General features: G+C 47.4%; 1 protein-coding gene across 1 annotated transcript in view; it reads right to left on the bottom strand.

Annotated features, from left to right (window-relative positions):
- SMIM35 (small integral membrane protein 35) overlaps positions 1-22,158 on the bottom strand; it is a 54,759-nt gene extending 32,601 nt beyond the window's left edge. Inside the window, exon 1 of the mRNA XM_044929032.2 lies at positions 22,109-22,158. Coding sequence (XP_044784967.1) covers positions 22,109-22,158 — 50 coding nt within the window. The remainder of the gene's footprint in view (positions 1-22,108) is intronic.
- Positions 22,159-24,384: the final 2,226 nt, after the last annotated feature.

Raw genomic sequence — 24,384 nt, 5'->3', positions numbered from 1 at the left:
AAAGTTTTTTAAAAGAAGGAATATTCAGAGAACTAAAGAAAAGCATGTTAAAGAAGTAAAGAAAGATATGATAACAATGTCTCAGCAAATGAAGGATATCAATAAACCAATGAAAATTGTTTTTTTTTTAAAAAAAAACAAATTGAAATTCTGGAGTTGAGAAATACAGTGAATGAAATAAAAAATTCTTTAGAAGGGTTCAACATATTTGAACTGGCAAAAATAATTAAAGGACTTGAATCACTAGAGTAATAGAGATTGTTGTTGTTTGGTTGCCGACCCCATGGACTGCAGCATGCCAGGCTTCCCTGTCCCTCACTATTTCCTGGAGTTTGCTCAAAATCACATCCATTGAGTCAGTATTGCCATCCAACCATTTCATCCTCTGTCATCCCCTTTTCCTCCTGCCCTCAATCTTTCCCAGCATCAGGGTCTTTCCCAGTGAGTAGGCTCTTCACATTGGGTGCCCAAAGTATTGGAAGTTCAGCTTCAGCATCAGTCCTTCCAATGAATATTCAGGACTGATTTCCTTTAGGATTGACTGGTTTGATCTCCTTACTGTCCAAGGGACTTTCAAGAGTCTTCTCCAGCACCACAGTTTGAGAGCATCAATTCTTCCACGCTCAGCCTTCTTTATGGTCCAACTCTCACATCTGCACATGACTACTGGAAAAACCAAAGCTTTGACTAGACGGACCTTTGTAGGCAACATGATATCTCTGCTTTTTAATATGTTGTCTAGGCTGGTCATAGCTTTTCTTCCAAGGAGCAACTGTCTTTTAATTTCATGGCTGCAGTCACCATCTGCAGTGATTTTGGAGACCAAGAAAACAAAGTCTCTCACTGTTTCCATTTTTCCCCATCTATTTGCCATGAAGTGATGGGACTAGATGCCATGATCTTAGTTTTTTGAATGTTGAGTTTTTAAGAAAGCTTTTTCACTCTCCTCTTTCACCTTCACCAAGACACTCTTTAGTTCCTCTTCATTTTCTGCCATTAGAGTGGTGTCATCTGTATAGCTGAGGTTATTGATATTTCTCTGGGCAATCTTGATTCCAGCTTGCGCTTCACCCAGCCGGCATTTGGCATAATGTACTCTGCATTTAAATTAAATGATCAGGGTGACAATATACATCTCAATAGATGCAGAAAAATGATCTGACAAAATCTAACACCCTTTCATGATAAAAACACTCAAAAAACTAGGAAGAAACTTCCCCAAACTTGATAAAAGGCCTTTATGAGAAACCCGCAGCTAATACCAGGTGTAATGGTAAAAACACTGGATGATTTCCTCCGGAGATTAAGAATAAAACAAAGATGCCCATTCTTGCCACTCCTATTCAACATTGTACTGGAGGTTCTAGCCAGGGCAATTAAGGTAGTAAAAAGAAGTAAGTGGCATTCACATTGGAAGGGAAGAAATGAAGCTGTTTCTAGCCACAGATTATATCTTATACATAAAAAAACTAAGAAATCCACTAAAAAAAACCCATTAAAACTAATAAGCAAGTTCAACAGGATTGCAGGATAGAAGAGCGATATACAAGACTGCTGTCGTCACATACACTTGCAATGAAAAATTCAAAAATGAAATTAAGAAAATACTAATTCACAATATCATCAAAAAATAAAATGCTTAGAAATAAATTTAATGAAATAAGTGTAAAACTTAGACTCTGAATATTACAAGTCATTGTTGGGGAAAAGATAAAGATCTAAATAAAAGGGAAAACATCCCTTGTTCATGAATCAGAACACTTAACATTAAGATGGCAGTATTCCTCAAAGTGACCTACGGATTCAGCACATCCAATCAGAATCTCAAAGACTTCCTTAAAGAAATCGACGAGCTGACTCTAAAATCTACACAGAATTGCAAGGGACTTGGAATGGTTAAAGCGGACCGGAAAAATAAGAGAAAAGTAGAGGGACTCAAACCTCCCAATTTTAAAACTTACTACAAACCAGTGCTAATCAAGACAATGTGGTCCTACACAGGGATAAACACATCAATCTGTGGAATAGAATTGAGAATCCAGGAATAAACCCGTGCACATATAATCAATTGATTTTTTTTTTTTTTTTTACAAAAATGCCAAAGCTATTTAATGGAGAAAGAATGGTCTTTTCATCAATGACACTGAGACAACTGGATGGCCACATGAGAAAGAGTGAAGCTTAGCTCACACCGTATACAAAAATTAACTGAAATGGGCCAAAGACCTAAATGTAAGAACTAAAACTATAAAACTCTTAGAACAAAATAGAGGAAAATTTTTATTACCTTGAATTTGGCAAATAATTCTTAGATAAGACACCCAAAGCATAAGCAGTGAGAGAAAAATAGATAAATTGAACTTCATTAAAATTCAAAACTTTGGTGCTTCAAAAGACAGCATGAATAAAGTGAAAGATGCCCCACACAGACTGGGAGAAAATATTTGCAAATTATGTATCTGATAATAACTCTTATGACTTAATAATAAAAAACAATTTTAAAAGGAACAAAGGATCTGAATAGATGTTTCTATGTGCTTAGCAGGTGGTATTAGTGGTAAAGAATCTGCTTGCCAAAGCAGGAGATGCACAAGACACAGTTTCGATCCCTAAGTCGGGAAGATCCCCTAGAAGAGGAAAATGGCAACCCACTCCAGTATTCTAGCCTGAAAAATTCCATGGACAGAGGAGCCTTGCAGGCTACAGTCCATGGGGTCATAAATAGTCGGACACAACTGAGCGAATGAGCATGCATACATGCATAAGGAAGATATGTTCATGGCCAATGAGCACATGAAAAGATACTCTCAACACTATTAGTCATTAGGGAAATGCAAACGAGAACCACAGTGAGATACCATGTCACATCCACTAGGATGGCTAGACTCCAAAAGTCAGATAGTTAGCGTAGATGAGAATATAGAGAATCAGAACCCTCATAGAGAGCTGTTGGGAATGTAAAACGGTGCAGCCGATTTGGAAAATATCTGGCCATTTCTCAAACATTGTGTCATCCCATGTTCCAGCAATTCCACTCCTGGATATACACCACAAAGAAATGAAAGCTACACCCACACAAAAACTCAGATATGATGTTTTTAGGAGCATTATTCATCCTAACTGAAAAGTAGGAAAACCCCAATATCAATCAACAGACAAATGGATAAACAAAATGTGGTATGTCCTTACAAGAAAATGTTATTTGGCCAAAAAAAAAAAAAAAATGAAGGGCTAATACATGCTACAGCTTGGATGAACCTTGAAAACCTTATGCTAAGTGAAAGAAGACAGTCACATATTATATGATTCCATTCATTTGAAAGTCTTAAGTAGGAAAATCTATAGAAACAGAAAGTAGATTGTTGCTTGCTTTAGGGTGGGAAGTGGAAGGGAAGGGGGTTTATAGCTAAAGCGTTTTTGGGGGGAGGGGTTCTAAAATCAACTTTATGTCCCAAATTGTGTGAGAGTGAGGCAGTTCAGTTCAGTTCAGTTGCTCAGTCGTGTCCAACTCTTTGCAGCCCCATGGACTGCAGCACACCAAGCTTCCCTGTCCATCATCAACTTCTGGAGCTTACTCAAACTCATGTCCATTGAGTCGGTGATGCCATCCAGCCATCTCATTCTCTACCATCCCCTTCTCCCGCCTTCAATCTTTCTCAGCATCAGGGTCTTTTCCAATGAGTCAGTTTTTTGCATCAGTTGGCCAAAGTATTGGAGTTTCAGCTTCAGCATCAGTCCTTCCAATGAACACTCAGGACTGATCTCCTTTAGGATGGACTGGTTGGATCTCCTTGCAGTCCAAGGGACTCTCAAGAGTCTTCTCTGACACCACAGTTCAAAAGCATCAATTCTTCAGCACTCAGCTTTCTTTATAGTCCAACTCTCACATCCATACATGACTACTGGAAAAACCAGAGCATTTTTGGGGCAGTGAAAATATGCTGTATGACCCTATAATATTGAATCCATGTCATTTATATATCTATCAAAACCCACAAAATGTACAACACCCAAAGCGAGCCCTAATGTAGATTGTAGACCTTGGGTGATATTGATGTGTCAACATAAGTTCATCAGTTACAGGAAGTGTCCCCTTCTGGTGGGTGATGTTGATAATGAGGGAGGCTATACATTATAGAGTCAGGGGGAATATAGGAAATTTCTGTACCTTCCCTTCAATTTTGCTGTAAACCTAAACTTGTCTAAAAGTAAATTCTCAATTCAAAATAAACTAGACTGGTTTGCTTACTGCCCTCCCCTCACAAATTTTAACCTCATTTCCCCCTATCATTCAATCCAATTTCATGAATGACCAGATAGAGAACTTCAGGCAGATCTTCCTAACTCTTCTTGGCCACAAGACTGCTGGCTTTAGTGGTATGAGATCATGGAATGAGACTTGGAGTTGAGCCATCTAGAGGGTGAAATTTTTTTACTTTGGGCAAGATCAAGTTTCCATCCTCATCTTTGTCAACATGGAGATAAAAATTTTACCTCTGCATGGTTCAGTTCAGTTCAGTTCAGTCGCTCAGTCGTGTCCGACGTTTTGCGACCCCATGAATCGCAGCATGCCAGGCCTCCCTGTCCATCACCAACTCCCGGAGTTCACTCAGACTTATGTCCACCGAGTCAGTGATCCCATCCAGCCATCTCATCCTCTGTCATCCCCTTCTCCTCCTGCCCCCAATCCCTCCCAGCATCAGAGTCTTTTCCAACGAGTCAACTCTTCATATGAGGTGGCCAAAGTATTGGAGTTTCAGCTTTAGCATCAGTTCTTCCAAAGAAATCCCAGGGCTGATCTCCTTCAGAATGGACTGGTTGGATCTCCTTGCAGTCCAAGGGACTCTCAAGAGTCTTCTCCAACACCACAGTTCAAAAGCATCAATTCTTCAGTGCTCAGCTTTCTTCACAGTCCAATTCTCACATCCATTCATGACCACTGGAAAAACCATAGCCTTGACTAGATGGACCTTTGTTGGCAAAGTAATGTCTCTGTTTTTCAATATGCTGTCTAGGTTGGTCATAACTTTCCTTCCAAGGAGTAAGCGTCTTTTAATTTCATGGCTGCAGTCACCATCTGCAGTGATTTTGGTTACTGTGAAGAAAAAGTGAGATGTGTGTGCAAAGAGGGGAGTAGTACAGTTTCTGACACAGTATACACTCAATGTTACTTTCATTCTCTGAAGATGGATATTTCTAGGACAGCATTAGAGTGTTGGCAGCTTTGCATCTCAGAGAAGGCAATGGCACCCCACTCCAGTACTCTTGCCTGGAAAATCCATGGATGGAGGAGCCTGGTGGGCTGCAGTCCATGGGGTCGCTGGGAGTCGGGAACGACTGAGCGACTTCACTTTCACTTTTCACTTTCATGCATTGGAGAAGGAAATGGCAACCCACTCCAGTTTTCTCGCCTGGAGAATCCCAGGGACGGGGGAGCCTGGTGGGCTGCCATCTCTGGGGTCGCACAGAGTCGGACATGACTGAAGCGACTTAGCAGCAGCTTTGCATCTGTTTAACAACTACTGCCTCTGACCCCCAGAACAGAAATCAGCTGACACCAAGCCATGTGATCCACACAGATCACCACCTACTGAAGTTGCTCAAAAGTCTACTTTTGAACCCTAACACAAGAATGAAGGTGGGCAGAAACGGTCTCCTGAGAAATCACCATCTCCATCAATGCCAAATGGGGCTGAGTGCTGGGCCCCTTTCTCTTTAAGTAATGTGACATGACCAGATATTACTTTTAGATTAGATGGCTGTGTGGTGTCTGCTGAGGCACACAGGAAGATAAACATCACCTTCTGTACCAACGGTAGAGCATATGAAGAATCGGGAGGTAACCTCGAGAAATTCTAAGTGCTGGTTCCCGCCCATGCAGAAGAGCAGTTTAAAGTCAAGTGGTTCTCTGCCTACACAGCCCTGAGCCTCAACACGCCCCTGTGTATCTTGGATCTCAGCTGGAGATGGAGCCAAGTTTCCCCCATGATTTAGACAAGTTGAGGCAGGTGCAGGGCAGGTGTTCCCAAATGCTTAAGGATCCACCAAGGATCTTTCAAGGTGGAGCTACTCCAAATCTGTCCAGTCCACCTCTGCAGAGACAGAGCCCAGGAACCTGTCATTTTCAGTAAGTTCCCCCAGGGGATTCTCTTGAAGCCAGGCTGCCACTATTTGGGTCTGAAAATCAGGGGACTGGATCTGTCAACGTCTATCATAGGAGAGTCAGTATAGGGAGTTTCCCAAAGAAAATAGTTCTGATTATTTCACATTGAAGAGGAAGACAGTGAGAGTCATATTGAATATACTTAAGGTTAGACACAAAGATATTTGGGTTTGGAAATGTATTGTTTTGAGTAAGAGTTTAAGATAAATAAACACTTTAGATTTCTTGGTAGATGCCAGTCCCAAGAACACTTGGTTTTAGTACTTTCTGAGCAAGATAAAGTCAATGAGGGACTTCCCTGGTGGTCCAGTGGCAAAGAGTCCATGCTCCTAACGCAGGGGGCCCAGGTTCGAACCCTGCTTAATGAACTAGATCCCACATACCATAACTAAGAGGTCCCATACCACAACTCAAGATCCTGCATGCCTCAATAAGACCAGGCCACAGCTTAACTAATTAATAATTTTTTTTAAGTTACAGTCAATGAGAAAAGTAGAAGTCAGCCTCATTTCTAATAACTGAGCCTTGGGAGTAAATGGACAGCTGAGGGTCAGCCCCCACTCCTAACACGGTGATCAGAGAAAAATGATCCAACAGGTGTCTGACAACAGAGAGAAAGAGACATAATGCATCCCTTTGGTAACCAACAATACATTTATTAACTCCAAAAAGTGTTATTTCACTAAACTTCCCATGCGACATTGCAAGCACGAGCTGTAGCAGCAACAGGAAATGGCCCTTCCATGCCAAGCACAGGCCCTGGACATCAGACAGCTGCAGGCTGGAGGGCCCTTCACCAGTCTCAGTAGAGCAGCCATGGCCATGACTCTGGCAGCAACAGGGGGCATTGGCACCATGAACTGGTGGAGGGGAATATCTCTGCCAAGAGGTGGCCAAGGGTGCTGGGGTCCAAACAGTGAATCTGCAATGCCATCAATCTTGTATTTATTTTTTATTAGAGTATAATTCTTGGAGAAGGCAATGGCAGCCCACTCCAGTGCTCTTGCCTGGAAAATCCCATGAATGGAGGAGCCTAGAAGGCTGCAGTCCATGGGGTCGCAAAGAGTCGGATATGACTGAGTGACTTCACTTTCATTTTTCACTTTCATGCATCAGAGAAGGAAATGGCAACCCACTCCAGTGTTCTTGCCTGGAGAATCCCAGGGACGGCAGAGCCTGGTGGGCTGCTGAATATGGGGTCACACAGAGTTGGACACGACTGAAGTGACTTAGCAGCAGCAGCAGAGTATAATTGCTTTACAATGTTGAGTTAGTTTCTGCTGTACAACAAAGTGAATAAGTTATAAGTATACATATATCCCCTTCCTCTTGAACCACCCTCTCACCAACTTCCCTCCCACCCACCTAGGGCATCACAGAGCACCAAGCTGAGCTCCCTGTGCTCTACAGCAGCTTCCCACTAGCTGTCTATTTCACAGAGGGTAGTGTATATATAATGCAACTCCCCCAATTTGTCTCACCCTCTCTTTCCCCCAACTTCATGTCTACAAGTCCATTCTCTACATCTGGAAGCTGTAATTCTCACATGTGTTTCTCCTTTTTTCTTATTTTTAATTATATTTTATAATGCTCATATATACTAGAGTGGCCTTCCCTGGTGGCTCAGTTGGTAAACCATCTACCTGCAATGCAGGAGACCCAGATTCGATCCCTGGTTCCAGAAGATCCCCTTAGAGAAGAAAACTGCAGCCCACTCCAGTATTTTTGCCTGGGAAATCCCATGGGCAGAAGAGCCTGGCAGGCTGCAGTCCATGGGGTCACAAGAGTCAGACACAACTTAGTGACTAAACCACCACCATATACCAGAGTATAAGTACAAATACAATTTGTAAAGACATAAATACCCTCGTAAACACTGACAATTGTTCATGTCTAGGAGGCAGGAGTTATGACCAACCTAGACAGCATATTAAAAAGCAGAGACATTACTTTGCTAACAAAGGTCTGTCTAGTCAAGGCTATGGTTTTTCCAGTAGTCATGTATGGATGTGAGAGTTGGACTATAAAGAAAGCTGAGCGCTGAAGAATTGATGCTTTTGAACTGTGGTGTCAGAGAAGACTCTTGAGAGTCCCTTGGACTGCAAGGAGATCCAACCAGTCCATCCTAAAGGAGATCAGTCCTGAGTGTTCATTGGAAGGACTGATGCTGAGCTGAAACTCTAACACTTTGGCCACCTGATGCAAAGACCTGACTCATTTGAAAAGACCCTGATGCTGGGCAAGATTGAAGGCAGGAGGAGAAGGGGATGACAGAGGATGAGATGGTTGGCATTACTGACTCAATGGACATGAGTCTGAGTAAACTCTGGGAGTTGGTGATGGACAGGGAGGCCTGTCGTGCTGCAGTCCATGGGGTCGCAAAGAGTCGGACATGACTGAGTGACTGAACTGAGGAGGCAGGATCCAAAAGTTTGGCTACTTTATACTCCTACTTTACTCACTAAGTGTTAATTGCTGTCAACACTTCCTCTATGTACCTCCTACACTAGGTGCTGAGGGAGGAGGTTTGGGGAGTTTTTGGTGGGGGGACCTGTGCCACTGAGTTCAAACCAGCTTATGCTGTAGAGGCATCTCTGGGGCCTGGAGGGTTCCCAGGGGCCCAGGATCCTTAGGAGGAGCAGGAATGGGAAAGGCTTTGTAAAACTGAGAATCCTGGAAAGAGCACAGGGTTTGCCTTCAGAGAGACCCTTCAGGGAGCAGCCCCAAGCCCTAGCACACACCAGCTGTGCCATCTTGGGTGACCACTCTCAACTTCAAGCTTGTCTTCTGTGAAATGAAGAACTCATGAGTGGTATGCACCTCACACCATCTATGCAAGGCTCACATGAGGCTTTGGGGAATCACAGAGCATCTTCCTTCTCCCAAGCAGTATCCCAGAGGTTCCCAAGCTCCAAAGCCTGTCAGGAATGGGTGCTGCCAGGTCAGCAAGGGGAGCTTGTGCCAAGGCCCCTGCCCAAACAAAGCCAGGTCTCTGCTCAGATGAGCCAGAAGTCACACACGGCCCAGGTGACCCAGCACCCAGCCGCCCACACCAACCATCAGCCACCCCTGCTGTCTCCGGGCTCCTGCAGCTGCTGGGAAATTTCAAGGCCAAGTTGGCTGTTACATTTTGAGTCTTTGTGTTGATCTCTGCCAGACCTCTGCAGGGAGGAGAGGAGACAGCTAACACGCGCACAGTAGCAGGAACTCATTCTGAGCACCCAGGGGTCCTTCGGCCTCAGAGCCCCCAATTCCTCTCTTCCTCTGTTTCCTGGTCACAACCACAAGCAGATTCATGCAGGTTGCAGAAAATAGGATAAACCAGAGCTGGTTTGTGTGGTTACAAGTTCAGAGGCTTTGGGGTTTTTCTGGATCTGGCCTGGAAGCATCTAGAAACATCTGACCACTTGGATGACTCCCACCTCTCTTTTCCTCTGATGGGTACTGAACTGAACCCCAGACAAGAGCTTCCCAATCCTTCCCGTACCATTCAGAGGAAATTGTTTCACTGACTCCTCCAGTTCATTCCCATTTCCTCTAAATCCCTGCAAAAGCACTTCCCTGGGAGCAGGAACATGCCTTTGGCCCATTCCATTCTCCCATTTCTGACTCTTGCCATTTCGGAAAGCAGGAGCTTGGGTTCTGCTGTGCACTTTGAAGGAGATGCTTAAAGGAGGTAGAAGCCAGCTTATCAATGCCACATCCAGGGCCAAGAAAAAAAGTCAGCTGAGGTCAAGGCACTGCCTCCCACTCCAGCTTGGAGTACAAAAGCAGAGAAAGTATGCTTCCCAGTTTTGAACAGACTATGCTCTGCCTTTTACCGTTCTCTGCTGAGACCCTGAATTGGACTGTGAGCTTCCCATGCCCAGGTTCACAGCTGTTCATCCATCTCCATGTCTCCCCACCCAGCTGAGTACCTGGCACAGGTAGATGCTGAAGGGAGCCATGTGGACAAGGGCATGGCTGATTTGGCTCTATCCTGCTGGGGCTAGCACCGTGTCTAACACAGCGGATGCTCAGCACAGCTTGATTAAAGCTACTGAAATAAGCAGGCATCTCTCTCCCCTACCTGCCCCAGCAGGGACTTAAACACGGGCTTCGGACCCCTCGGCAAATCAGTGTTGAGTCTCAAAGATCCATGGCCTGGGTGGAGCCTTGAGATGGAGGTTTTACCCAGGTGTGAGCTCTCCCAACAGCCCAGGAAGAGGGTGAAGGTGAGAACCCTCTCTCACCACAGTACAGATAGGGTGAAGGAAAAAAGCTGTCAGCTCCACCCTACCTGTGCCTGCCCTTACCATCAGAGCCGATGCAGGAAGGGGTGGGGGACTACCAAAGCCAGCCAAGTCACTTGTGGTTTCACTATTATGGTGAATCAGTTCTCTGTACAGGGGGCCAAGAGGGCAAGCTTGGGTTTAAATATTGTTGAACCAGTAGTGAAAGGGAAGCACCAAGGGCAAGTAGGGTGTGAGGTCCCAACCTACGGGGGTTCAGCCAGGTGTCCTTAGGCCCAGTCGTGAGCCTTGGTGGAGGGAGCTGTTTACCTGCCTCACCAGGATGGGGTGAGAACGACATAAAGATGAAAGCGTCTGGCCAATGCGAAAAGCCTCCATACCTGTGCATCGCTGTTGTTATTGTTAAGTCGCTCAGTCGTGTCTGGCTCTTTTGCAACCCCATGGACTGTAGCCCACCAGGCTCTTCTGTCCATGGGATTCTCCAGGGAAGAATACTGAAGCAGGTTGCCATTTCCTTCCCCAGGGGATCTTCCCCACCCAGGGCTCGAACCCGGGTCTCCTGCATTGGCAGGCAGATTCTTTACCGCTGAGCCACCAGGGAAGCCCCACCTGTGCATTACTTAAAACATTAACAGGAGTTACGGTCAGATTCAAGGCCACCCCTTGGAACAATTTCGGGGCATTATTTGCATAGACTCAGTATGAAAAGTCACCCGCACTGACCTCCTCTTACCCTGACAGAGCAGCTTGGCCTCCAGAGGAGACCACAGACTCGGGTTTCCTGAATCCAGTCTTGACTAGCTGCTCAGGGGTCCAGGGCTCCCCAGAGGAAGAGAGAAAGGAAAGAGAGCAAAAGCGGTTTGCTGCCAGGTTTTTACACAAAGCTAAACAGTGTCATATTTTATTTTTGGGGCTCCAAAATCACTACAGATGGTGACTGCAGCCATGAAATTAAAAGACGCTTACTCCTTGGAAGGAAAGTTATGACCAACCTAGATAGCATATTCAAAAGCAGAGACATTACTTTGCCAGCAAAGGTCCGTCTAGTCAAGGCTATGGTTTTTCCAGTGGTCATGTATGGACGTGAGAGTTGAACTGTGAAGAAAGCTGAGCGCCGAAGAATTGATGCTTTTGAACTGTGGTGTTGGAGAAGACTCCTGAGAGTCCCTTGGACTGCAAGGAGATCCAACAAGTCCATTCTAAAGGAGATCAGCCCTGGATGTTCTTTGGAAGGACTGATATTGAAGCTGAAACTCCAGTACTTTGGCCACCTCATGTGAAGAGTTGACTCATTGGAAAAGACTCTGATGCTGGGAGGGATTGGGGGCAGGAGGAGAAGGGGATGACAGAGGATGAGATGGCTGGATGGCATTACCGACTCAATGGACGTGAGTTTGAGTAAACTCCGGGAGTTGGTAATGGACAGGGAGGCCTGGCGTGCTGAGATTCATGGGGTCGCAAAGAGTCGGATACAACTGAGTGACTGAACTGAACTGAACTGAATAAGTTAAATGTCAGGTCCCTCACCTGCAAGGACCTCGCCAAACCACTCTATCTAATTTTGGATTTATTTCTGTATTCTTGCTTTAAGAAAGGCTGCAAAACCATTGAAACTTCAGGCCCCCAGAAAATGTGGGTCTGCTCTGGCTCCCAAATAGGACTCTTTGCTCATCAGAGAGAGGCAAGCACCCATCATTCCCCAGCCTGATAGCCTCCACCAGCCAGCCTCCTCCCTTGATGTCCACCTGTCTAGCCAACTCGGACAGGCCTCCACGATTTGGCATTCTCCAGCCAGGACTACATTTTCCCTAACATTTCAGCTCGTTGCCCTGTTGCCTAGTCCCCCAGCAAACACTACCAACAGTAGGAAGCTTTCTCCCAAGTCTCAGGCAAGTTCACCCCGCCCTCCTAGGTGTCCCCACTGCCTTCAGTGTGTCCCTCTGTCACAGCAGAAATCCATCCCAGGGAGGCTTCAGTTTTGAGGGTCTACCTCTCTGCCAGGGTCCAAGCAAGTTTATCTGATTCAGGTCTCCAGAGCCCACCAGCTCAGAACTGGCCCCTCCCAGGTGCTGGGCAAATGTTTCTTGAATAAATGAATTGAGTAATGCTAGTGCTGGGGACAATAACAGAGTGATTTTAAAAGGTCAAGTTCAGTGCTGGGACCCAGCTGCAGTCTTTGCTCTCACGCTCTGGCCACCCCCTACTGATGATACCTTATCACTCTCCACCAGGCAAACTGAACAAGGAGAAATCATTCCTGGAGCCTGTTTGCCCCCTGGTGGCTGAATAGAGGCAGCAAGTGAAAGTAGGAAAGTACAAGTCCCATGTCTGACTCTGCAAACCCAGGGACTATACAGTCCATGAAATTCTCCCGGCCAGAATGCTGGAGTGGATAGCCATTCTCCAGGGGATCTTCCCAACCCAGGGATTGAACCCAGGTCTCCCGCATTGCAGGTGGATTCTTTACCATCTGAGACATCTGAGCCACCTGGGAAGCCCAGGTGGAGCCCAATCCTTGGACGACCTGCACAGATGCTTGACACACCCCACCTCCACCCTCAAGAGCAATATGTTCACCATGGTCTTACTCACGCGGAGGCTCATGTCCTACAATTTCTGTAATTCCTTGGTCTATAAGGGGCTATAAGGACTCCTCTCACCTGCGGTCCCCAAAACCCCACCCTGGACCCAGTTCCCTTGAGTCACGGTGGTCTCCATACCTGTCCAAGAGATCTCAGAAAAAGGAAAGCCATCCTGCTTCCTGTGTCTCTGATCTTACATTCTTGCCTGTGCCTTCCAAGGCCCTCCAAGACACCTGGAATGTGTGCCAGAGCCAGGCTGAGCTGTGGGCCATCCCACAGAGTCAGCATGGCAAAGTCACGCCCTACTTCCTGGCTTCCAAAGAAACTCACCAGCTACTTTATTGCTACAGGCTTCCTCACTCTGGACCACACGGTCTCGCCGCCCCTCCGGTGCTGGCGCCTGGGACCATGGGCGGCGAGCTACTGTGCCTTGTGCAGCCTGTGCGGTGTTGTGTTCATGGTGGAATGTGAAGATTTTCAACGGGACGTGCCTTCTGCTGGTGTCTCCTGCCCTCTGTTAAATAGATGTACAGATCTTCGTCCACAGTGAGGTTATGTCCTGATAAGCTCATCCTAAGTTGAAAGTATAATAAGTCAAAAATGCATGTACTTAAGAATGCATTTAATATACCTAGCCTACTGTTAAACATTTCTCTGGACAACATGAGAGTTGCAAGTTAAGTTTTATTTGGGGCCAAATAAGGAATGCAGCCCAGGAGACAGCATTTCAAATAGTTCTGAGAAACTGCTCTGAGGAGGTGAGGGGAAGAGCTAGAACATATAAGAGTTTTGTGACAAAGGCCAGGTAGTTGGGAACATCAAAAGATTTTTGTTAATTAAAGAAAACAGATATCTCAAGTTAAGGACTTTAGTGCTTTTCTACGCATAGGAAGATGCAAGAGTCTGGGCTCACTAAAATCATTCCCTTGATACGTACCTCAGCTGTGTGGGGCCAATATCCTGTGTTTTCACATCCTAAGTTCCTCAGGGCTCATCATAGGGAGTGGCTGCAGTCTGAAGGCTGCTCGATGGCAGGTATTCTTTCCTTCCTGAGTTCCCTCAGGGCTCACCAGCTCAGCGTCCACGGTGGCTGCAATTGCTGGTGACTATAGCATTGGCCCCCACTCCAGTCCTCCTGCCTGGAAAAGCCCAGGGACGGAGGAGCCTGGTGGGCTGCAGTCCATGGGGTCGCTAAGAGTCGGACACGACTGAGCGACTTCCCTTTCACTTTTCACTTTCATGCATCGGAGAAGGAAATGGCAACCCACTCCAGTGTTCTTGCCTGGAGAATCCCAGGGACGGGGGAGCCTGGTGGGCTGCCGTCTATGGGGTCGCACAGAGTCGGACACAACTGAAGCGACTTAGCAGTAGCAGCAGCAGCATAACATCTTTATTTCAGAGAAGGCGATGGCACCCCACTCCAGTACTCTTGCCTGGAAAATCCCATGGATGGAGGAGCCTAGTGGGCTGCAGTCTGTGGGGTTGCTCAGAGTCGGACATGACTGAGCGACTTCACTTTCACTTTTCACTTTCATGCATCGGAGAAGGAAATGGCAACCTACTCCAGTCTTCTTGCCTGGAGAATCCCAGGGGCGGGGAGCCTGGTGGGCTGCCATCTATGGGGTCGCACGGAGTCGGACATGACTGAAGCGACTTAGCAGCAGCAGCATAGCATCCTTATTTACTAGTATGGCAGGAAATATTGCATTTCTCACTACCAAACGTCATAGCTTAGCCTAATCTATCTAAAACATGCTCACAACACTTAAATTAGACTCTAGCTGGGCAGAATTATCTAACACAAAGCCTAGCCTATAGCTAGGCAGAATCGTCTAACACAAAGCCTAGCATATAATGAAGTGTTGAATATATCATGTAACCTACTAAATACTATACTGAAAGGGAAGAATACACTGGTTATTTGGGTACAGAGTGGTTATAAGTGTACTAGTTGTTTACTTCCAGATCTCGTGGCTGACTGGGAGCTGTGGTTGCCACCACTGTCCAACATCATAAGAGAGTATTGTGGTACAGCTCATCACTAGCCAGGAAAAGCTTCTGCTGAATAAGCATTGTTTCTGCACCATCATAAAGTGGAAACATCTTAAGTTGAACCATTGTAAGTTAGGGACTATCTGCCGTCATTCCTCCTAGTTTCTCTTAGTCCTGAAGGATCTAAGTTAGAGACTCCCGCTCTGTACAGTTCATTCACAGCCTCCTTTCCACACCATTTCCTGTCTACTTACAAAATGTACTTAAAAACTGCCTCTTCTAGGAAGTCCTCTTTGACCTATCTGTTCAATAATCATTGTTTTGACAAACAGTCCGAGCATATGGAAATAAGATTTACAGCCCGAGACCAGGAGGGTAGAGGAGTTGTATTACTAGTAAGTGCTTTGGGAGGATATGCCACATGTAATCACACATGCACACACACACACACACATTATACTAAATCTGCTTCACACCAACCTCTCCCCACCTCCTTCTCTCCCAGAAGTCTGAGGGGGTGCTATCGTTAAGATGATTAATAATAATAGGAAAAGGTAATGAGCATTCACTGCAACCAAGCACAGGACAAAGGCTCACACCTGACTTGTACGTGCCCCTGAGCACAGAGACCTGTGGGATCCACATCTTAAAGGCAAGGCCTACAAGAGTAGGAAAACGTCAGCGTGGAAACCATAAGCATGGAAACCAATGACCCATTAGAAGGGGTCCACCTGTGGAACACGAGTCAAGTAGAAGCAGACCCAACGCCATGCTTCTTTTCCTTTTCCCAAGTAGTCCCCCATAATGTCTGCTGCATGGTGCAATTTTTGTGGGATTAAACGTGAACGGCTTAAAAATAAATCATTACATTTCCATCTTAGTTGATCTAAGCCTATAATTTGACACCTGGCCACAAGAGCAAAGTAACAACAGGCAAGGGATTAAATGACCTTGTGGCATAGCTGGGAGTTGATCCTCCCTAATTAGAACAATTTTGTAATTGTTTTACAAAAATATCTCAGGCACCCACACCATTAACAGGTCACCCCATTACAGGGGGCTATTATGCTAGAGGCTAGGAGAGCAGTGTCCCTGAAACAGGGAGGTACCCCTCCTGGGCTTACTTGCTTTAGCAGCTAAGTCCCCCTCAGGACTTTCCTGCAGCCCCCAGGTGGTCCACTGTCCCTGATTCCTTGGTCTACCCCTCCTTCCTTTGAGTTTTCTCTCTTCCAAGCCCAGTCTCAAGTTCAGGATTCATGCCAGGGCCAGGCTAGCAGAGGAGGACTGGAGCTGGAAATGGACCCAAGGAGAGGGAGGGGCAGGCCTCGGCCACTGGGACAGCTGTGGACAGGGGTCTGATAGGCAGCCATGGCCTGGGTACCAGGAGAAATGATGGACGTGGGGATGGAGGCCCAACAGGAGGGTGAGAGGCAAGTGCCAGGGGTCAGGGCAGCCTGAGTGCAGAATTCTGGAACAAGGCCTTGGTTAGGGACCAAACCAGAAACCCACTTGTAAGAACTAAAGAAAATACAGAACATGAGGAAACTCTGGGGTGGGTACCTCTGCATTAAAACAAGTTGGGGAGCCAAGAGTCAGTAGAGCCCTTAATTGGGGCTACCTATTACTCGAATCCTGGAATGCTGAGTGTCCTTCCTCAAGATTCTCCGGAATTAGACCATGACCTCAACTTCAGGGACCTGGGGAAGAAATGGGGGAAGGGGTCCTTCTGCAGAGGAGGCAGCAGCAGGTTCCGAGCATCCCCACACACACACTTTTCCTGGCCCTAAAACAGAGCACTGTGCTTCTGAGGTTTTGCTGGAAACTAAAGGGAGAAGGCAATGGCACCCCACTCCAGTACTCTTGCCTGGAAAATCCCATGGACGGAGAAACCTGGTGGGCTGCAGTCCATGGGGTCGCTAAGAGTTGGGCACAACTGAGCGACTTCACTTTCACTTTTCACTCTCATGCATTGGAGAAGGAAATAGCGACCCACTCCAGTGTTCTTGCCTGGAGAATCCCAGGGACAGAGGAGCCTAGTGGGCTGCCATCTATGGGGTCACACAGAGTCGGACACGACTGAAGCGACTTAGCAGCAGTAGCAAAGGGAACCAGGAGAGAGGTCAAGTTAGGACAAATCACAAGTTAGGGCAAGTCACAAGTTGAGCAGAAATGTCACCAGAGCCCCAGCATAGCTGGGGTGAGGCCTCACTCCTGGCCCGGGGCCTCTACCCACCTCTCTCACGGGGTGGGGTTCTTATCTGGAGAGGCGGGGCCCTCGGGGCTCCCCAACACTGGGTCCATCCCAAGCCGGTGTTTCTGGGCACCAGCTGGGGCACTGAAACCTCTGGGAGACCCTGGCCATGCGGTAAAGGTGTGAGAAACCAAGAGGGCCCCTGGACGCTTTCAACGTCAGTGCCCCCCATCACACGGAGACCATGTGAGGAGTGAGGGGGACGTGAACATGAAGCCCTGTCGCCTGTGAAGCCTGGGACAGGAGCACGGTGGGCCTCGGTCTGGGGAGGGGAGCGATGTTTTCTATCAAATGTGCTGGAGGGGGCTTCCCTGGTGGTCCAGTGGTTAAAAATTCACCTGCCTATTCAGGGGACACATGTTCAATCCCTGGTCAGGGAAGATCACACATACCACAGGGCAACTAAGCCTGTGCAGCCTAACTACTGAGGCTTCATGCTCTAGAGCCTGTGTCCCTCAACATGAGAAGCCACCCCAGTGAGAAGCCCATGCACCTCAACTAGAGAGCAGCTCCTGCTCGACACAGCTAGAGAAAGCCTACACACAGCAATGAAGACCCGGTGCAGCCCAAAATCAATAATTTTTTTTTTTAATTTTATAAGCCTTCTTTTAAAAAAAAAAAAATGTGTTGGAGGAAGGGAAACATCCCCAGAGTGGTACCCTCAGACCCATTCGGGTCCCACCTCATCCACTTACTAAGGGGTCACCTCCATGTTTTGAAACAATGAGCAGCCCTGTAGGAGCTATCTCCTGGATTGCCTTAAGATGTAAATGAGAAAATGTGTGAAAGAATGTTAGCCACCTTTGTTGAAAATACAAAAATACATCATGCGAGCTCCACTACCAAGAAGAGCAAACTGATGCAATTTTTGGGGTGCACTGGAGCCCCTGGCCCCCCGGCCTTCTGGATGCATCTCCATTCCTTTGCTGCTCCCCCTGCGGCAGCATTCAGGGCTCCCCCACACTCTGTCTCACTCTGGGCCCAGAAAAAGCCTTGGAGGATCGTTAGGAATGCCCAGATCTGGGGTACAGGTTCTCAGCTTCTGCTGGGTGAGCTGGAATAAAACTGTGGTTCCACCCAGAGCATCAAGGTGCTGCTGGGGTTTGCGGCCCCCTACTCCTTCTGTGACAGGGACAATGGAAGGAGAATTCTCACTGAACCAAGACAAGCTAAGAACCTGCAGGCACGGAGTCGTTTTACAATTTGTTGTTGCTGTTTAGTCGCTCAGTCATGTCTGTGTCCGACTCTTACAACCCCATGGACTGTAGCCTGCCAGGCTCATCTGTCCATGGGATTTTTCCCGGCAAGGTTCCTGGAGTATAATAGCCAAAGCAAACTTGAGGGTCGAGAAGAGTTCCATTAGCATTTTATCTCTTCACCCTGAGCTTGGGAGCCTGTCAGGAGAGGTGGAGGCAGCCCTGCCCTGGCAGACAAACCTGCAGACCCACCTTGATTGGGAGGCAGCCAGGGCCCCTAGCCACCAACCCAAGTCCCACGCTCCAGGGCTCTCCCAATTTACCTTCCCTCTCACGCCTCGCCCCCGGGAAGCCTGCCTGGAGCCTCCATCCAGAGCCCAGACAACCCATCTCACACCCTTCCTGGTCATCAGGGACATGGAGAAAGGCTGAGGACTTCCTCCACCAACGGGAGTTCCAGGCTTTTCCATCTCTGAGTGTTAACATCCCCTCTCACCACCCTCCACCCCCAACAGCCCTCTTGTGATGAACTCTCAGTGCTGATGAAAGAGCTGGGAGATCCTAAAATAAGATCTTCTGGCTTTGGAAAACATGAGTCAGACTTTTGTTACAGCTCTGTTTTGCTGCGGCAAAGGTTATAACCAATTTGCTGTCCCCAGCTGGCAGAGGAGGGTGGACGGGGGTGCAGGCAGCCCTGGGAAGCTTTCGTGGTGGAAAGCCAGAGGTGGCTGACCTGCTTCCCTAAGGGATTATCCTTGACCTCCTTTCCCTTCCAAGCATGGGCTCCTGTGAGCCTTTGGGTCGCAGGTGGGGAGAAAACAGCTGCCATTGGTTGGCTTGAGTCCCCTGAACAGAGCTGGAACTTAGAGGGATTCCTCTTTTCTTTACCCCTAGTGATCGCCTTCTCCCTTCTCTTCCTCTAGCTCCCTGCCAGCTCTAAGTGGACTGGAATGTGGCTCCATTCTGGCCTGCAAATCTCTTTTTGGCCCTGAGGACAGACACATAGCCTCCCAGGCAGACATCCACACTGGCCTACCTTTATTTTCCCTTTATTGATCCAAGAAGAGGCAACAGAGAAAGTGCCTCCGCGCTGCTCTTCCAGTTCTGTGACCTCCCATCAGAATAGTCCTGGTTACAGGTTTGGGGGGCTCCAATGCAGAGACCCTAGGGCCAGCAGAGCCTCCCAGAGCCACCACTTCTGCTGAGTCACTCATTCGCATACTCGCTTGTCCAGAGATGGGACTGCCTGCATCACCAGCTCAATGACAGACTCGCCTGCCCACCGCACCCCGCTGCTAGCTCAGTGTGGATGACACAGGGGCTGGAGAGGGCCAGAGCTCTGAGCCTGCATCACCCTCATCCCCAGCTCCTCCAAGGAAGGAGAAGTCAAGAGACTAGACTTTGGTCTCTGGGAGGTGGCTGCAAACCTCAGATTTAGACCCATTTTCCCATCTATATGATGGAAGCAATGATGCTCATTTCTCACCATTAATGGCAGCATAGGGTGATAGAGTCAGCATTCAGCAGAGCCTGGTAAGTGCTTGCTCAATAAGAGGCATTTCTTGCTACTATGATGCCAATGAATGATATATTTTTATAATTAGCAAATGATTTCAGGGACTTGTGTGGTGAGACCCCACCCCTCAGGTTATCTTCTTACTGGCATCGAAGTCCCAGGGAAGCAGAAACAGTAACTATCAGATGAACAGGATCAAATCAAAGGAAGTGGGAAAGTGGGGGTGGGGGTGGGAGGACTTTCACCTGTGCTCTGGGAAGGCCCCACAAGCACCTGTAGCCTCCACAGAGGATTCCCCTCTGTAAGTAGAACTTGCTAGTGCCCGCTCACTCCCAGGCCCCGTCCCCCGACCTGGGCTGGCTAGGACCCTCCATACCCCAGGAGTCATCTCTGTACCTTGGGCCACCAAGATGGTGTTTCTCTTCTCGTTATGAGTTGACTTCACAAAAGCAGCCCTCACTGCTCAGGGACTTCCCTCCTTCACAGCCCACAGCCTGGCTGATGGTGCGCAAGTAATAATGCCACAGGGCATGACTGTCACCAACTGCTTCTGCCCTACTCGCTATCTGGGCTAAGCTTCCTACAACTCAGTCTCTGTTCTCAACAATTTCATCACATGGACGTATAAATCTGTTCCATCACAAAGAAAAAGCAAGTCTGGGGAAGCACCCAGAGCTGAAACATCAAATCGGATGTCTCCTTCCCCAGGTCAGCCCCTGCTGGAGGGCCCCAGCCCAGCAGAAGCAAAGGTGACAGCTGCCTGTCACTCTTCCTGCAGTGCAGCTGGGTGTCAGAAGTAGAAACAGCCATTCACAGGGGCTCTGGCTCTTTTGATTTTGTGATTGAGAAGCAGGCAGATGGGTAGGGAAGAAAGGAAGGTGGAGGACCAGGGCTTCATCCAAGCAGGACTCTCTCTCTCTCTCTCTCTCATTCCATCCCTCCTTCCACATGCCTGACCCCTGCCCTCCATGTCTCTTGACCCTTGTCTCCTCCATGTCTTTGAGTTTTCTGCCACATCAACCTCCATTTGTGTCCTTGTTCATCTCCCTCACTTTCTTGTCTTCCCTCTGTCTTTTTTTTTTTTTTTTTAGCATTTTTTATTTATATTTATTTATTTAGCTGCATTGGGTCTTAGTTGCGGCACGCAGGATCTTTGATCTTTGTTGTGGCATGTGAGATCTTTACTTGTGGCATGTGGGATCTTCAGTTGCAGCATGCAGACTCTTAGTTGAAGCATGTGGGATCTAGTTCCCTGACCAGGGATTGAACCCTGGCGCCCTGAGACCACAGGGAGCACTGGGAGTACGGGTGCCTTCTGAGCACTGGAAGCAGGAGTCTTAGCTTATGGATCATCATGGATGTTCTATCTTAATCCTACTCTTCTTTCTCTTCTTCCAGTTGGTAATCTTCTATATACCTTTCTGCTCTCCTTTCTGTTTTGTCTCTCCTGTCTCTCTCATCTCTCATCTTCACTGTTAATTACTCAGTCTTTTTGTTATCTAGATCTCCCTACTTTTCCCTTCCAAAGAAAAATACTGATGTGGGAGATAAGATACTCACCTACCTTCCATCGATGACACACCCACCCCACCCCCACAGACTCAGACCCCAAGATCCTGCCAACAGCTCAGGCTGGTAGTTCTGGGGCCCCATCATCACTGATAAAACTGCTAACCTTCTCCACATTGAGCCTCAGGAGGACTGTTGGGCAAGCCCATTAAATTGGGGCAGCCCTGATATACCAGTTCAGGAATGATCAGACCAGGACAGAATGAAATACATCTATTCTAAAACGTGATCCCCCCAGTGGGTCCCTTCTCAGTGGTCCCACACCTGTCCTGCCTGGGCAACTGCAGGACATCCACACCCTACCCCGCCTCACCCAGCTGCATCCCTGCCCTCTATTTTGCTTATCTTAGCACCTGAAGATGATAGCAAGGACACAGCCAGCCTAATCAGCCTTTCCCAATAACAGGCCTGGAGTTCGATGGGTAGTAGCCTGGTCACCTCCTAAGATGGCTCAGAGGAGGAGGATAACCAGGGTACCTACAATTTGGGTGGTTCCCAGAAGTGAAATATGAGGAGTGGTCTGGGTGTGATCCCTGGGACATGGAGCCCAGTGGCCAGACTAAAATCTGGAAGAGTGGACAGAAGTCACCACTACTGCCCAACTGACCTTTTTCGTGTCCTTCGAGCGCTACCATCACCATCACTCACCTGGGCCATGCCTCGGGAAGGGGTGTCTGCAGCCCCGAGACCTCCAGAAGCCTGACCAAGCGGGCCAGCTCCAGCCAGGCTTCTCTCTGGCGTGTATGATTTAACCTGCTCAGATTCTTTATCTTCCTCCCTAACCCACTCCTCGCTTATGTTTGCATCCTCGGTGTATGGTGCCTCCATTTGCCCAATCACCCAGAGAACTGAGACTCTCCTTACTCCCTCCACCTGCCTTGTTCTCCAAATCTAATTAGTCATCAACTTCCATCACACCTAAAACTTCTCTCTGCTCTTCCGGTTCCATCCTCCCACTGGGACTTCTGCCAGCAAGTCCCTACAAGTGTCTCTAGCCGTATGTGTCACTCCATGCTGCTGCTGGGTGGAGAGTCTTCCAAAATTAACAAAACAAGGAGAAAAAGTCATCTCTACTTGAATAACTTCTACTGGCTTTTACTGCCTAGAGCTGGTCTCCAAGCCTCTTTGATGCTTATTAATACCAAAATAATTTTGGCACCCACTTCTAACATAGGTATATTTCTTTACATAAAAATTGTATTTCCATATTCTACCATCATTCAGTTCAGTTCAGTTGCTTAGTCGTGTCCAACTCTTTGCGACCCCATGAACTGCAGCATGCCAGGCCTCCCTGTCCATCACCAACTCCCAGAGTTCACTCAAACTCACATCCATCAAGTTGGTGATGCCATCCAGCCATCTCATCCTCTGTCGTCCCCTTCTCCTCCTGCCCCCAATCACTCCCAGCATCAGAGTCTTTTCCAATGAGTCAACTCTTTGCATGAGGTGACCAAAGTACTGGAGTTTCAGCTTTAGCATTATTCCTTCCAAAGAACACCCAGGGCTGATCTCCTTCAGAATGGACTGGTTGGATCTCCTTGCAGTCCAAGGGACTCTCATTAGCCAATATCTAAAGGATAACCAACCTTTAGAAAAAGAGTATCACCAACACCAAGAGATTTAAGTCTATATTTCAAATAATCCTGATAATTTTTAACAGTTCTAATCAGCTTCCATTAATAGTGATTAGATTGTTACAGTTTTTAACTCAAGACTAAAAGGTAACAAGGAGCCTATTTGAAGAGTGGGTTGCCATCTGCTTGGACCACTGGCTTTCTCTTCAACCGCCACCGTCTTTTCAGGAAACTTGCTATTGTCCATTGCATGTGGGTCAATTTAGTTAAAACTAGATGAAAGTGTTAGTCACTCAGTAATGCCCGACTGTTTGAGATCCCATGGACTGTAGCCCACTGGACTCCTCTGTCCATGGGAGTCTCCAGGCAGGAATACTGGAGTGGGTTGCCATTTCCTTCTCCAGGGAAACTTCCCGACCCAGGGATTAAACCTGAGTCTCCTGCATTGCAGACAGATTCATTAACATCTGAGCCATCAGGGAAACTTTTTTTTTTTAACTAGATGAACTCACCCCTAAATCTACTTTGTGAGCATGTGTAAGTGTGTCACAAGATGCTAAAAGGGAGTGAAGGTGGAAGGACCCTTCTGCCCGTTGTCATGGAACTCTGCATCCCCTGTTTCCCTCAGATCCCCTCAGACACACACAACATGCATGACACAGGGGCTAAGTACAGGCACCAGGGTCACCTCACACAGAAAATATTGGAAAAACTCAAATTCTTCCTTTGATTTTCATTTTTAAACACACATAAAAATTTCATTATTTTTCAATATTGAAGTTTCAATATATTTTCCTCCTATCCCAGTGGATCCTCTTGCATAATCCCCGGGTTTAAGAACACTTATTTGGGAACTTCTAAGACTAGTACATGGGCCTGTGTCCAAATTCCTCATTTCGTGCACAGGTTCTGCAAAAGAAGATATCTTGTGAGTTTCACTGGAACTCTGCAGCTTCCCAGCCCCAGTTGAAGGCTGGCATGGACAAAGTGCTCAGTAAATATTTGTGGAATTAAGAGCTCCTTCCCCAGACACCCAGCCTCCCCTCTGTGCTACAAATGCTCTTCTCCCCTTTGGCTCCCACTCTTCCACCTGACCGCATCCTGCTCATCCTCATAAGCTCAGCACAAATGTTACCTCTTCTGGGGAGGCTGCCAACTCTGGCTCTGTTTGCTCTCTCAGCTTAGCCTCCCAGGCAGATCACAGAACCATGGGGCAGGGAAGTTGCCTGATTCACCACGTCCCCAGACTGCAGGTGCTCAGTAAATGGCTGATGAGTGAGAGAATCCCACAGAGCCTGGGGTGAGGTCA

The sequence above is a fragment of the Bubalus bubalis genome, chromosome 16, assembly GCF_019923935.1.
Source record: "Bubalus bubalis isolate 160015118507 breed Murrah chromosome 16, NDDB_SH_1, whole genome shotgun sequence".
NCBI classification, from domain to species: Eukaryota; Metazoa; Chordata; class Mammalia; order Artiodactyla; family Bovidae; genus Bubalus; species Bubalus bubalis.
The sequence above is the reverse complement of the archived record's forward strand: the minus strand, read 5'-3'. Positions and strand labels throughout refer to the sequence as shown.